This window comes from Lemur catta, chromosome 4 (genome assembly GCF_020740605.2).
Source record: "Lemur catta isolate mLemCat1 chromosome 4, mLemCat1.pri, whole genome shotgun sequence".
Taxonomy (NCBI): domain Eukaryota; kingdom Metazoa; phylum Chordata; class Mammalia; order Primates; family Lemuridae; genus Lemur; species Lemur catta.
This window is the reverse complement of record NC_059131.1, coordinates 52,916,005-52,931,035: the sequence shown is the minus strand read 5'-3', so window position 1 is coordinate 52,931,035 and position 15,031 is coordinate 52,916,005. Positions and strand designations below refer to the sequence as shown.

The following is a 15,031-nucleotide window of genomic DNA, read 5'->3' as shown; positions in this document are numbered from 1 at the left end:
GTCAAAAAAACTAACGTCATTTGAGAAAATTATGTTATTTCTATGCTCTTAATGTAAAGACAGCACATTGTGAGTTAAAATAATCAGGTAGGACTTCAGTTTGAAAAAAATGTCAAATTCTTTGAGTTGTTCTACCTTTAAACTCAGACATACAGTAAATTACAGATGAAAGACACAAAATAATATTCCCTGCATGGTGAACATTTCTCTCCTATAGCCTACTTGAATCTATTTTCAGTATCTATTTGCTACTAATCTCCCCAAGTTTCAAAGGATAAAAGTAGTAAAGGAAACTGCAAAGTGCACATCTAGGGTACTAGAAAAAAATAGCCATTATGTGATGGCTATCATTTTTAAAAGCCTGGTCTGCCTGAAGAATTGCTTCAATAGCAAGGAAAGAGGCATGTTTTCCCACCTATCATGTAATTTGCCTGGTTATACTTGCATAGAACTCTATAAAGACATAATCTGTGGAAAAAAGAAAAAAGACCAAAGTTTTATGCAACCTATGGCTTTTACTTTTTATTTATAATATACAAAGTACATGAAAAATATCAATTATTACTCTTTAACTTCTCTGTCTTCTTCCTATATCCAGAGGCTTTAAATAGGAAAGAAAAGGCAAAGCAACAAAACAAATTCCATTTACTACATGGAAGGCTGATGTTTCCATGTCTCATTTACAAAGCATCAATAGTAAAAGCCATAACTATCAAAAGAAGGAAAATAATTCATTTGTGTACCTCCTTGGTTCCTGAATCTTTTCCCAGAAACAAAAAGTAAATGTGAGCCATATATTATTGCAGAAAAGAGTTACTTTTTTCTTTTCATAAACTTTTTTGCCTCTTTCAAAAGCTCTTCCACATCTTCCTTCTCTTGGTCTTCCTTTTCTGGTTCCCAGTCAGAATCTTCATCTGTTGGCTCATATTCTTCCTCATCATCTAGGAAGCTGTCACTCAGGTCATACTCATTGGGGTGCCCAACATTGTCATTATCTTCATCTAAAACACTTCTCACTGAAAAACAGAAGATTGGTACATAACACATCAATCACCACTCAACCTGGGATTAGAGACGTCTCACTATAAAATGTCTTCCTGCATGAAGAAGAATGAATTTTATTAATACATAGCTTACCATTACAAATTTCTGGAAAGGGCATTAAAATGACATTTATTATTTATTCTAAATTTTCCTACCATGAGGCTCCTGAGACTAAAATGAACCATAAGATTCATGATAGTGGTTCCTTAATAATATCATAATCATATTCATGATCCCCTATCTTCTCATGTGGTAGAATGTATTTTGTCCCAGTTATTCACTGCCCCTCCTGTGATATGATTATACGTCCCCACCCCACTGATCTGGCCAAAGAAATGTAAGTAGAAATAGCATGTGCCACTTCCAAAAAGAAGCTTTCTGTGGTTCCGCTATTGCCATTTCCCCTCTGCAACAAGAAGAGCATGTCCCAGATAGGGACTGATCCTTCAGCCTGAATTCCAGGATGAGGACACACAAGGGACAGGGCCACAGCCAATTCACAACTGCAACAGGAAGGAGAAATACACTTATGGTAAGGCACTGAAACTTAGGATTGTTTATTAGCACAGAAAACCTAAGAAAAGCTCATTGACATAAAGATATGAGTTTAGGTACTTCAGAAAGTATAGTTTTATAAGTCTAAGATATTCTTACAGGTCATGTTTCAATAAGACCAGGATTGCAATGGTAACACTGTTAGAATTTACAGATCTCTAAATATTATAATACAGGAATTCATCTGTCTCTAAATTCATTTCTTCCCTCATCCCACTCTGTTTTATATTCTTTCCATAGTGAGCAACAGAGCTTGGCTTAAAATAAGGTAGTGAGAGACTCCAGGACAATGTGGAACATTTAAAAAACAACCAGAAAGACTTTATCTGGAAGTCTTCTGAATGGTAGAGGACAATACCTGATGAATGACAAACGTATAGGTTAAAAATATTGTCTGTACTTTTGTATATGCTCTGGTTAACATCTTTCTAAAATGTTCACATGTAAATATAGTTTAAATGAAAATCAAGGAATTTGATGCAGAAAAAAATGATAAAAATGACAAAGAAAGTAATATATCTGTCCTTTTAACTCCTATAATCCAATATATTCATATTTTTCTTAGTATCATTACTACTCATTCCAGAGAATATTTGAGATAGCTTATAATAATAATGATTTAATAATAAAATACTAATAAAAGTAGAAACTAAGAACAGAAAAAATAGAATATATGTATGTCAACTTTGATTTTTAACATAATTATTATAAATTGAGCATCAAATTTCTGTTTCTTGGTAGTCAAGCCTAAAAAGCCTACATAATAACTAGTACAATTCTCATAAAGCAGGAAGCACACCAGTTCCTTCAGGGAAATCTTGCATTACATTTGTCTGTATATATATCTTATCTCCTGCAAATCACAAGAGCATGTTTTATGTCTAGCTAATCTCAATTCCTCATATTTTTTTAATGATGAAATGCATTTAAGAAACATTTGGAGTGTAGTTTGCAGGGAACAGAGTGAGAAGGAAAGAACATCAATATCCCTATTCTTGACTATTTTCCTCTTAGAAGTACCTCATCTACATAACCTTTTTTACAAGACATGAATGCACATTACCACAAAGCGTGTGCCAATGATATCTCAATAAATAGCTTCCTTTCTGATTCAGAAGTTATGTTAACAAGATTTATAAGAAAAATGGAAATAAAGCTGAAATAACTTCAGGTTCTCCTCTCAGCTCGTTGGCTGTTCCTTCTCAGCCTTTGCTGGATCTTCCTCATCTTCCGCATCTCTAGATGTTGGAGTGCCCATGTTTTGGGCTAGGACCTCTTCTCCAACTCACTCCTTAGATAATTCTATCCAGTCTTATATCCTACATTCCCAAATTTATATCATAAGCCCTGACCATTGCCCCGAATTCCACATTCAGTAATCTGAGTGCTTACGTATTATCCCAACTTGGATGACTTACAGGCATCTGGGGCATAACATTTCCAGAACATAACTCTTGAGTTGGTTTGGGAATCTGGTCATTCTCTTCTCAGTTTTGAATATATGAGTTCTCCAACCATCCAACCTTCTAGTTGTTTTAGCAAGAACTCTTGAAGTCACCTTTGAATATACCTTTCTGGAAACCCAACATCCAATATGTCAAGCTACCCTATTGGCTCTACCTGCCAGGTGTAATATATTTACCACTTCTCATCACATGCACTCTAACACTCTAACGCTGTGGTACAAATATTATCATCTTCTTCCTAGTTACAATATCCTCCTAACTGGTTTCCTTGCTTCCATTCTATTCTCCACAAAGAATCCAGAAAACTTTGCAATAGCTTTCTGTCTCACTCTGAATAAAATCTAAAGTCCTTACTTGTAGGTTGGCTTCCCAGACCCTACACAAATGGCCCACTGCTAGCTTTTCTGATCTCCTCTCATTGCCACCCTCTGCTTACTGTCTTTGTTCCAATTCTGTCCATTCTTTGCTGCTCCTAGAACACTCCAAGCATGATCCTCACCAGGGCTTTTGAACTCAGGGTTCCCACCTCCTGGCATATTCTTCCTCAGATGATCACCTGGCTTGCTTCCTCCTTCAGGCCTTTGCTCTAATGTCAATCATCAGAGAGTGCTGCTTTTGCTATTCCATCTGAAATGGCACCTCCACCCCTCACACACCCCTGCTGTTCTGTCCTCTTACACAGCCTTGTTTTTCTTCTTAGCAGCTGTCATCACATGACATCACATAATTGTTTATATGTGCACTGTCCACCTTTGTAAAATACTACAAGAGCAAGGCTTTGTTTCTATTGTATCCTAGCTCCTACAAGAGTGCTTACCATGTAGAAGGCACTTAATAAATATATTTGTTGAATGTATCAATGGATGAATAAATGAACCATTTGCAAATCAACTACTGAATGTCTTTTTTTTTTATTTCAGCTTATTATGGGGGTACAAAAGTTCAGGTTATATATATTGTCCATGTCTCCCCATCCCCCCGAGTCTGAGCTTCAAGCGTGTCCATTCCCTAGACAGTGCTTTTTAGCCTACACTTTTGATCACTAGCCTATGCAGTATTCAATATAATCAATTGCATAAAAGATTTTTATTTGAATCTGCTAAATGAGACGACTTTAAGCCTCAATGACACCTGGAAATCTTAGCAACTTATTGAATAGGCTCATTTTAATCAGAAGAATCTCATTTGTTTCCTCAAAAAATTGTTTATATCCGTCATCATTTACAATTGAGATTTACTTTTATACATTCATGTTCTTTTAACAGGAAGTCCAGAATCTAACAAAACCATCTGTAACAGAACTCAAAGTAAAACTGGCAGTCAAATTTTATCCATTTTATTTCAAATGAACAGGAACTTTAACTGTGTTTTAAGTGAAAGCAACTGAAGAGCCAAAGTCATGACAGGAGTGCAAAGTCAGCTCTAGAATTCAGCTGTGTCCTTTGTTAGTGGTGTTGTATTGATCTTTCTTAACAAGGTTTTAAATGCTGACATGATTAGCTTTGTGGGAACAATTAATTAATAGATTCTCTTGTAGCAAATTAAATTAATGACTTTAAATATTATACAACACAAATGCTACCTAGGTGATAGTTTCCTTTTTTTTTTTAATTGCTAGCAGACTCTGAAGGTATTTTTAGAGAAATTTCTGTTTCTGCCTTTCAGTGTACCTGGGTCAAGGGAGAAATGAAACTTTATTTACTTGGAAAATGCTCTGAAGCAGTGAACTTGTTGATCTCAATTATTACATGAGTTTCTGAATTGTGGGAAAAAAATCTCAAAAGCAGGGTTCTGGAATAAATATGACTAGCACCTAACCCAATTAATCTCCAAAGGCCTTCCCCCACCCTAATTCAGATTGTTCACCACCACCAGCTTCATTCTGGTAAAATACTTGCTTACCATTATTTGCCAAAATGCCTACATCTTTGGTCTGGTCTTTGAGAGCTTCCATAATCTGGCCTTAATACACCCTTTTAGTATCATCCACAGTAACTACAGAGACTCTCCACATCAGTTAAACTGATCCACTTGCCAACTCCAACCACAGCATCTCTACCTTCATGTTCTCCATTGATCTATTATTTACTTTGTCTGGGACGTGCCATACCCAGCCACCACAAAGGTAAGAAACAAAAATGACTGAAATCCTACCACCTTAAAGACCAATTTAACTTAAAATTCATACATCAAATCTACCATGATAATCCCTAGCAGAAAGTGCTCCTGCCCTTCCTTCTGAGATTTTAGAACATCTCACCACAAGCAGGTAGAGCCAGAGCTGGTTCTCATAACCACGGTTGTGAACTGGTTCTCCTATCTCTGGAACTTTGGTCTCATGGAAGACATACAATAAGCGAATAAATGAGTGTGTGAGTAAATGAGTCAATACATAAATGAGATTAAGATTTTGGGGTAATTAGGTCAGCTTTAAGGATTTGAGGTATAAGAAAAACAAGTAAGTTAGAATTCTATGTTAGAGATCTCTAAATTAGGATATATTGATATAATGATACTTTAACATTTAATATTTGAAACACTCCAGACCCTCAATTTATAGATTTTATAAGGGGAGGAGATGTTCTGACTATATTGCCACATAACAATTCTTGAAGGTACATTAAAAATATAAGGCTAAACCTATAGCCTTAAACGTATTGCTTTAAAATATCTATACTTTTTTTTAAAGAAAAACTTATTTCCAATAAAATAAAGTTTTTCCTTTAAAAAGTTAATTGTCTTAAAAATATGTTCTTCATTCTGAAAATACTTCAATAATAATTTCAGGAAACTTCAAAGAAACCAGATATTTTAAACTATGCTATAGGATGCACATTAATAGTTTTAGATAAATAGTTCCTATTTCTATAAAGTTATACAAATGTGTTAAATGCCTTTTCACAGGGCAATGCTATAATTTGTCAATAACATGTTTTTAATCAAATATTATTACTTTATTGCTGGAAAGGAAGCTACTTTAACTACCATGAATACTACATCATTAGATATAGTCCCAGTAAAGAAAGGATAACATACTGTTTTAGCTCAGTGAGTGTTTTTATGTCTGGAGTACTAAAGTGTGTTTCAGTAAGAAATAGTGAATAGAATTCCCTTATAGTGAAATTATTTACATAATTTGATTGCAAGCCCGCTGTATGTATGCACATACAAGTGTAAATAAGCACAGCCTTGAGAGTATGCATTTTACTCTCCCACTCTGTGGGCAGAAATATTCTGTGCTGAATTGACCTCTGTATATAAAAGTGATATGAAAAAGTCAGATTTTGTTAAAGCGGAAAAATATTTGAGTTCAGAAGCAGGGGAAACAGAGGGTAAAACAAGTTGATGTAAATAGGACAGATGGACATTTGAGGGTTGCTTCTCTGGTGTCTGTCCCCTTCCACTTCCTTCCTCAAAACTTTAGTTTCTATTGGAGATCCCTGTGGTGTTAAAGGTGACTCTACCCTGGTTTCAGGGGTGGTACAAACTGATCAGTGGCCATAGTGGTTGGTACGAGGGTAAGAATGTGATCTAGGTCAGTAAAAAGAGTGAACATTATGATTTTTCCTAGGAATCATGAAAGTAAAAGTTGTTCATCTCTCTCTCTCTCCTTAGATGTAAACAGGGGTGCTTATTGTCCCAGCTGAATATGGATATACATAGTCCCTCATCGGGAGAAGAGCCAGCCTTAGGTCGATAAAGACCCTCTCTAAAGACAGAATGATGGAAGGAAATTAGGTCCTTGGAGACATTATTGACATTATCAATGAGCCAAAACAATAAATCTTGTCTAAATCCAGCCCCAACTCTGGACTTTTTAGTTACAGAAGTCAATTATCATTTAGGCCAGTTTGAGATATTGTTTTCAGGTACTTGAAAACAAAAGAATCCTAACAGATACAAGAAGAAATATATACTGTGGACAGTGACTGGGGAAAACATTTGCTATATAAAAGTTCATAGTTGTTTTCTTTTAATCTAAAAAAATAATTAAAATCAGCAATTAAACAAATTCACAGAAGCAGAGATGAAAAAAATCTCATAATAACTGGAAACTGTATCTAGGTTTAACAGGAAAATCATTCAAAGCTTTCATTTTGAGTTTGCTGAAGTAAAATTACTTACCTGGAAGTGCACTATGCCTATATTCTATCTTGTGCTGGGGATTCTTTCTGGAAAAAAAAAAAAAAAAGGAAAGCAAAAATAAGACCCAGTTTTCCAATTACTAAAAATTGATAAGACTATTTAAACTAAACTAGAACACTGACTTACAAATAAAAATTAGGACCTAATAGGCTTCTTATGGAAAGAATTTGCTTTCTAATTACAATATTTACTGAAGGAGGCACATTTCTAGATGCAAAGGCAAGAAAAGTAAACAAGACAAAGTTCTTACCTCAAGAACTTACACTCTAGACAGGATAAGATGAAATATAATATTGTGTTTCTAAAATATATATCAAATACACAAAAATATAATGTAAAAGTATGTATAAAATATATGACACAAATATCAAATATGTATATGTCTCTGTGTATGTATGTTTAGTGTTCAAAAAGATACTTCTAAGACTCTTCTTGAAGTGAAAGAAAAAAAGCATTTAAATAATTTCTTTCCAAAGAACATTAATCATTTGTTATGAGAAAACAGGAAAGTCAATTTCATTGAGAAATTCATATAACATATTCTGAAGTCAAACAGAAACTATTATTTGGGTCAGGGGTGGTGGGTGAACACCTGTAATCTCAGCAATTTGGAAGGCCCAGGCAGGAGGATTGCTTGAGCCCAGGAGTTCAAGGCTGCAGTGAGCTATGATCTGGTCACTGCCCTCCAGCCTGGGTGACAGAGTGAGACCATGTCTCAAATAAAAACAAATAAACAAAAACAAAAAACAAAACCCTACTATTTGAAGACCTATTTTTGATTATATGTACTTATGATCCCTTCTATTATTTTATTAAACAAATATTTGGGCACCCTATATATATAAAACAGACTGTTCCAGCAGCAAAAATTCAAAGCAAATAGATTCATCATGATCCAATTGATTGGCACCTCTCTCTTAGGGGACTGACAAAGCAGGGCTGGGGTACACGGACAATAGACACGTGCTGAGCTGTACAACTTTTTAATATCCTGTGTCAGAAGTAATTATTTTTACATGATAAAGGTTCATCTGTTTATTCATTCAGCAAGTATTGGCTAAATGTTGTACTCCATTTTGTCTCTATGCAGGCACTGAGAATAAAATATTTAACAAGATACACATTCTTGCCCCTAAGGAGACAGAGTCTGGGGGTGGTGGCAAGACAGACATTAGATAAGCATTTTCTTCACTGAGAAATAAGAACCTCTGTGAAGATGGGAAATACTCCTTATACTGTTTTTCAGAACACAGGAACTAAGTCAAGCTTTGGGCTGCCTTTTTCTCAGGCTAAATAACCCTTGTTCTTTGTTTTTTGGGTTTTTTTTTTCTTTTCAATTGGACAAATAAAACAATTTTTAAGAAACTATATAACTTATTTATAAATTTACGATTTTCTATAAGTCCTCCCATTCAACTTTACATTTCCACATCTATTCCAATGGGGAAAAATGGCCAAAGTCTCTGGAAGTAAATCTCCAGCCTAGAACCTAGTCCATGAATCACAGAATGTAAATATATACTCAGGATGATCTCAGAGTGGCTATTCTACCTCCTCCAGGTGGCAGATGAGCAATGTGAGCCTAAGGAGGTGAAGTTCTTGCCCAAGGTCTGTGCTTTCCAACTTGGGTAATGACCATATTAAGACAGAGGTCCAGGTAAACTTATGGACTGAATTTTAAAAACATTTCTAAAATAATCAGGTTATTAAATGTTTCATTTACAAATTCTTTTAAGGGATTAGTGTAAAAACTCTGACTTCTCTTTTTTATCATTTAAAAAAGTGTACACTTTGTGTTTAAAATATTTCATAATAAAAATTTAACTTTAAAAATATTGTATTTTTCTCATCTCTGTGCCTTTGACACTGTTGTAATATTGGTGAACAAAGTAAAATAAATAATTTCTAATCATACAGAACCATCTGCTTTATAAATATTTCTGTGTTTTGTTTCTAGCATTGCGTAATATTTTGCATTCACTCCAAATATTTTATCTTCATCATAATTTGTTGGACAATGAGAATTATAAATTCATAAAATTAGTTGATAAAACCAAGAAAAATATGTCAGCTGATTTTTTTCCTACTCTCTTCCAGCTTGAGAGGCTGCTTTCACCAGTCGTAACTCACCGGGAGGCAAGAGCAGAAGGTACTAACCAGGGAAGCCCATGAGAGAGCTTTTTATTACACTTCTTTTGAGACAACAAATTGTTTCTTCTGGGGAAGTTCACTGAAGAAACAATGTTTCTCAAATTCCAGCTATACCAAATATAATGAATTTCACCTCTGTTGGAGAGATTTTATCAAGGTTGATGGTTAAATGTGACTTTGGGACTAGGGGAACAGACAAATTTTAACTAATCTTTGAAGAATTTTTTCTGGGTGAGTATGGTTGGGGGAGGATACTGTGTAGACCAAATGAATTCATTTTAGAGTCAGTGCACCCAAGTTTCAATTCCAGTTTGGCTCCTTCCTGGTTGAAAGACCTTGGGCAAGACTTGTCCATCTCATTATCCATTATCTGTAAAATGGGGATGGTATAATGTCCACTTCCTAGGGCTGAGATAGGATCACATGAAATAACGCAACGTGAAAGCATTTGATAAGCTTTAAAGTAGCAAACAAATATAAATTATGGTGGCTGTTTTTGTTACATGATGGGACATACATCTGTGATCAATTTTATGTCCTTATAGTCAACTTGCCATGTTCCCAAGCCCCTATATTTTTATTTAGTTCATAGGAGCTTGTTGTTTTAAACAAGAAAATAAAATTTCCATCTATTGCCTTGTTCTGTGACTTATATGACACACCCAGGAAAGCTTAACATTAATGAAATGGCCCGCATTATAAAGCACCCAGTAATGCCCTTCATTATTCTTCTCAGGCCTGCCTTTATTCATTTTTCTCCCCCTTGACATTTTCTGTCCCCTACGGAATAATCTGGACATCAATCTTGTTTAAGCACAGTTTCCTTCTCGTACAAAGTAAGAGTCCAGCTTGGAAGTCCAGTAACTTATTTCCAAAGTACTTCTTGGCCCGATGAGGCAGTAATTGTCATGTAATGACTGTCTCCCAGGAATTATGTTTTACACAACCATCTGAGAAGGAAGCTCTCACCTCCTCTCACCAACACCAGTTTGTTTCCTTTTCATTTCTGTTAAATAGTACGTAGAAAATAGAAGGTCTCATAGGTCTTATAGAAATATTTTCTTTATTTTTCCGTCATGTTCTATTGCCCAGGTTCTTTGTGTTCTCCAACTTCATCTCCTACCCTTGACTTCCTCTCACTATGCTCTAGCAACGCCAGACTACTCATAGGCAGACACGCAGAGAGTGCATTGCTCATCTTGATGCCTTTGCTACAGCCGCCCTGGCTTTCTCCACCTCGTTGACATTTGTGGCCACCATGTCTACTCCAGAAAGACTTCCACAGCTGGAAAAAGATTTCTTTTCTTTTTCATCCTTTTACATTTTAATTGTCATTATGTGTTTGCCTCTCCTACCATTTATAAGTTCATCAAGGAACTCAGACTCCTCCAGCAACTAACATAATCTCAGCACACAGGAGGTTCTCAGATGTTTGTTGAAAGAGAATTAAATTGAAATGAACTTAGATGCTAAGCTTTGTGGAGATAAAGGTTGTGTCCTCTTCTGTTTATTACTGAAAACCAATTCCTATAACAGTTCCCAGAACATGGTAGTCAGTAAATATTTGTAGAAAGGATAAACGAAAGTACAAAGAAAAAAGAAAAAGAAAAATAGAGTGTTATTGCTGAGAGCTGTGGTAACCATGGAATCTATTTTCCAAGATAGATTTTAACTAATGTTACTTTCAATAGTTTCAACTGAAAACCCCAGAATTTTGTAACACTATCCAAAAGAACTTTCTGTGATGAGGGAAATTTTCTGTATCTGTATTGTCCAGTACAGTAGCCACTAACTTCATGTGGCTTTTGAGCACTTGAAATGTGGGTAATATAGCTGAAGAACTGAATTTTAAATTTTATTCCATTTTAGTTCATTTACATTGAAATGTCAACAGCTACATGTGGCTAGTGACTACCATATGGGATGACAGAGTTTTCAAAACCCAAGAAAAGGAAGATCCTTCCTCCCCAGCCAAGATTAATTTAAAATTAACCCCACCCAAACAAACAAAACACCCTCTCTTTTACGGACTGACCCTAAAAAAAGTAAAAAAAATTCTCTAGGTAGAAATACTATTATTGAAAGTATAAGGGTAGTGAGTAAAATCAGAAAGACCCAATTAGAATCCTGGCTCATCCACCTCCCCACATGCTGTCTACGCTTCAGTTTCCCCAGTTGGAAGAGGTGGGTAACAACAGCCCCTAGACTCATATGAAGCTGTTGTGAGGATTCACGAGATAATGTACAAGTCCTTAGTCTGTGGGCTTAGTAGATGTTAAGTGAATAATGTTCGCCATTGATCCACTCATTATTAGCTCAAGAAATAGTCACAGATTCCTTATTACATGCCAGGTCTTGTGTTAGGTGTCAGTGACATTCCTTATTGCTAATACCCTTCTTTTTTGTAACTTTTCCTATAATGTGAGCATTCAACACAGTGCCAGAGTGCAACTGCACAATTAATTAGGGTCGTAACTCAACAGCCTTGAAAAATGGAATAAAGATTATATACAAGATTGTGTACTTATGGTGATTAACCCAAATTTGACCTTTTGATGGAAAAGAAATTCAAACTTGAAAAAAATAAACTGGACAACTTAGGTGTGATGAAAAGAGCTGTAAATGATCACAGCTGTGGTGGTGATTTGTGGGAAGCTCTTTCCTACTGAACATGCTGGTGCAGGTCACTGACTTGTTAAATTCAGTCTTATTAAGGTACAATTAATGCTGGGCATCAGGGAAGGGGGAAACAAGGAGGACATTAATATCAAATATATTCTTCACCTTTGATCTAGAAAAAGATTATTAGTCATTTGAGATTTTTTTAGTAACTTTTTATTTTGAAAAAATTTCAAATCTACTAAAAACAGGCAAGAATAGCACACTGAAGTTGCATATACCGGCATCAAGATTTTTCAAGTGTTAACACTCAACACTGGTGTCTTATTATTACCTGTCCATCTATAGTCATTTAAGATTTAAAGGCTTTTTTCCCTTCATTTTAATATATGTTTGCTTCAGGTACCAAGCAGTTCTACCTTTTCCCACTTTGCCCACAATAGGTAAGTAGGATTATTGAAAAGTTAAATATGGTCTTAGTTGTTTGCTAATAGTGCCTCCTTCAAAAGCTGCTTTAGAAACCCAAGTAACTAAATGTCAGGTTTTAAAAACAGGCACAGAAATGGAACCAAAGGAGTCAACAGAGACTCAAGTACAGTTTATATACCAAATACCAGTTAAAAGACTGCTGACATCAGTTGTCAGGCTAGAATGATTAAAAAGGAGAATAACTTCTTAAAAAGAGAAAGTGAAGACACAGTATTAGAAAGTGGAGGGTAAAGTACTGGTTCAACTTTAAAGTTTCAGAAGGTGGTTCCTCATTCTCTATTATCTTGGAACATCCACAGTTGCGCTCACATACACCATCTATATACTCTAACCTTGCATACCACCTAGGAAAGTCATTTCAGAATAAATGAATAAGAAAAAAGTTTTACATTTGCATATTCCAAAAAGGAAGAACAAAAAATATATTGTGAAATTTTATATTTAAAAATGGGAACAATTTTTCAGCCCCATGTGCAGATTGTGATCTGTCTTCAAAAGGGAAAGTTGTTTCTTTGAGACTTTGCTAATAGTTTCCATTCTTTCCTAGGAGAACTTGCTATTTTCACAAAAAGACTACAATGCAGACCAAAAGAAACTAGTTGAGCTGGTGTTTTTTCACATTTAATTTAGATACAAAACCTCCAATTTAGAACAAAAGAATTAATATCAATAAAATTTTGCTAGCTATTTAATTGAAAATGAAGGAAAAAATATTCTCTGTGCCAAGCTCAATAGTTTCCTATTTTTGGTATTTTCAAATATACTTTATTCTTTTTGATGATAAACATAATGCACAGAATAGATGGACATTAATAAGAAAATGAACCCAAACAGAAAATTTAGTATATTACATGCAAAAGCACATACTCAAAAAAAAATTAGATATGTTTGGTTTATATAACAATTCAAATGGTAAATTAAGCATTCTGGATGCTAAATTCTTAACATTATTCTCTCTTTCAAGGTCCTTCATGATCTCAGTTTTAACCTTTATTTGCAGCCTTATCTTTTGTTTCTATTCTAGGGGAGTAGTTTTTGGTTCTGCCTCATTGACAGGCACTTGCTCATAGCTTTTTTGCCAAGCGTATTCTTCTAACTCTGCACTGCCTAAGTTCAAATCATACCACCTTCATTAAAGCAACTCTAATAATCACCAGGAAATAGCTCCAGAATATATTGACCTATTCAACATTTGGTATCTACCACATAATTTCTTGTACTGTCTTCTAAATTTTCAACACACACAAACACTCACACTTGCACGTGTGTGTGTATGATCTTTGTTTTTTCTCATGTGAGCTGCTGGAGGTCATGAGATTTTTCTTACACTTCTTAATATCTTTCATAGCACTTACAAGAGTGCCTTTCACAAGTCAATTATATTTCTCATAGATCAATCTATCTACAAGAATATCATCAACTTTTTTCCTTCAAAAGTTTTTTTAAATTAAGCTTTCACATGAATTTTCAAAGTGATGTAATATTTTATATTTTTCTATTTTGAAACAGATTTACTGTTTAATTAACAAATAAAAATTATATATATTTATGGTGTACAACATGATGTTTTGAAATACATATACGTTGCGGAATGGCTAAATCAAACTAATTAACATATGTACTACCTCACACACCATTTTTGCAGTGAGAACACTTAAAATCTACTCTCTTAAATTTTCAGGTACACAATACATTGTAATTAATACATACACTGTTATGTATGTATATATGATACATTGCTATATATGATACATTGTTATCAATACCTACATTGTTATGTTTGTGTATATGAGATACATTGTTATTAACTATAGTAACCATGTTACACAATGGATCTCTTGAACTTATTCCTTCTAAATGAAATTATTTATCTGTTGACCAACATCTCCCCAACTGACCTTCACCACAGCCTCTGGTAACCACCAGAGACTTCTGAGTTAGACTTCCCATCATGAGTGTGCAAACATTCACTTTTCTGTATATCCTTGCCAACACTTATTTTTTATCTTTTTTATAATAGCCATTCTAATAGGTGTGTGGTTTTAATTTGCATTTCCTTGATGATTAGTGATGTTGAGCATTTTTTATATACCTGTTGGCCATATGTATGTGGTTTTTAAGAATCTACTGAAGTCCTTTGCCTTTTTAAAATCAGGTTATTTGTTTTCTTGATATCAAGTTGAGTTTCTTATATATTTTGGATATTAATCCCTTATCAGATGTATGCTTAGCATATATTTCCTCCCATTCCGTAGGTTGTTTCTTCACTCTGTTGTTTCCTTGGCTGTGCAGAAGCTTTTTAGTTCTATGTAATCTCATTTGTCTATTTTCACTTTTGTTATACATTTGGGATCATATCCAAAAAAAAAGTCATTGACAAGACCAATGTCATGGAGCTTCTCCCCTTTGTTTTCTTCTAGTACTTTATAGTTTCAGGTTTTACATTTAAAGCTTTTATCCATCTTTAGTTTATTTTTGTATATGGTGTGAGATAAGGGTCTAAATTCATTCTTTTGCGTGTGGATATCCAGTTTTCCCAACACTAATTATTAAAGAGACTG

General features: G+C 34.6%; 1 protein-coding gene across 1 annotated transcript in view; it reads right to left on the bottom strand.

Annotated features, from left to right (window-relative positions):
* Positions 1-500: 500 nt before the first annotated feature.
* Positions 501-15,031, bottom strand: part of APLF (aprataxin and PNKP like factor) — a 69,458-nt gene continuing 54,927 nt past the window's right edge. Inside the window, exons 9-10 of the mRNA XM_045549759.1 lie at positions 7,191-7,237; positions 501-1,016 (exon numbers count right to left, since the gene is read on the bottom strand). Of these exons, the coding sequence (XP_045405715.1) occupies positions 814-1,016; positions 7,191-7,237 (250 nt within the window). The 3' untranslated portion in view covers positions 501-813. The remainder of the gene's footprint in view (positions 1,017-7,190; positions 7,238-15,031) is intronic.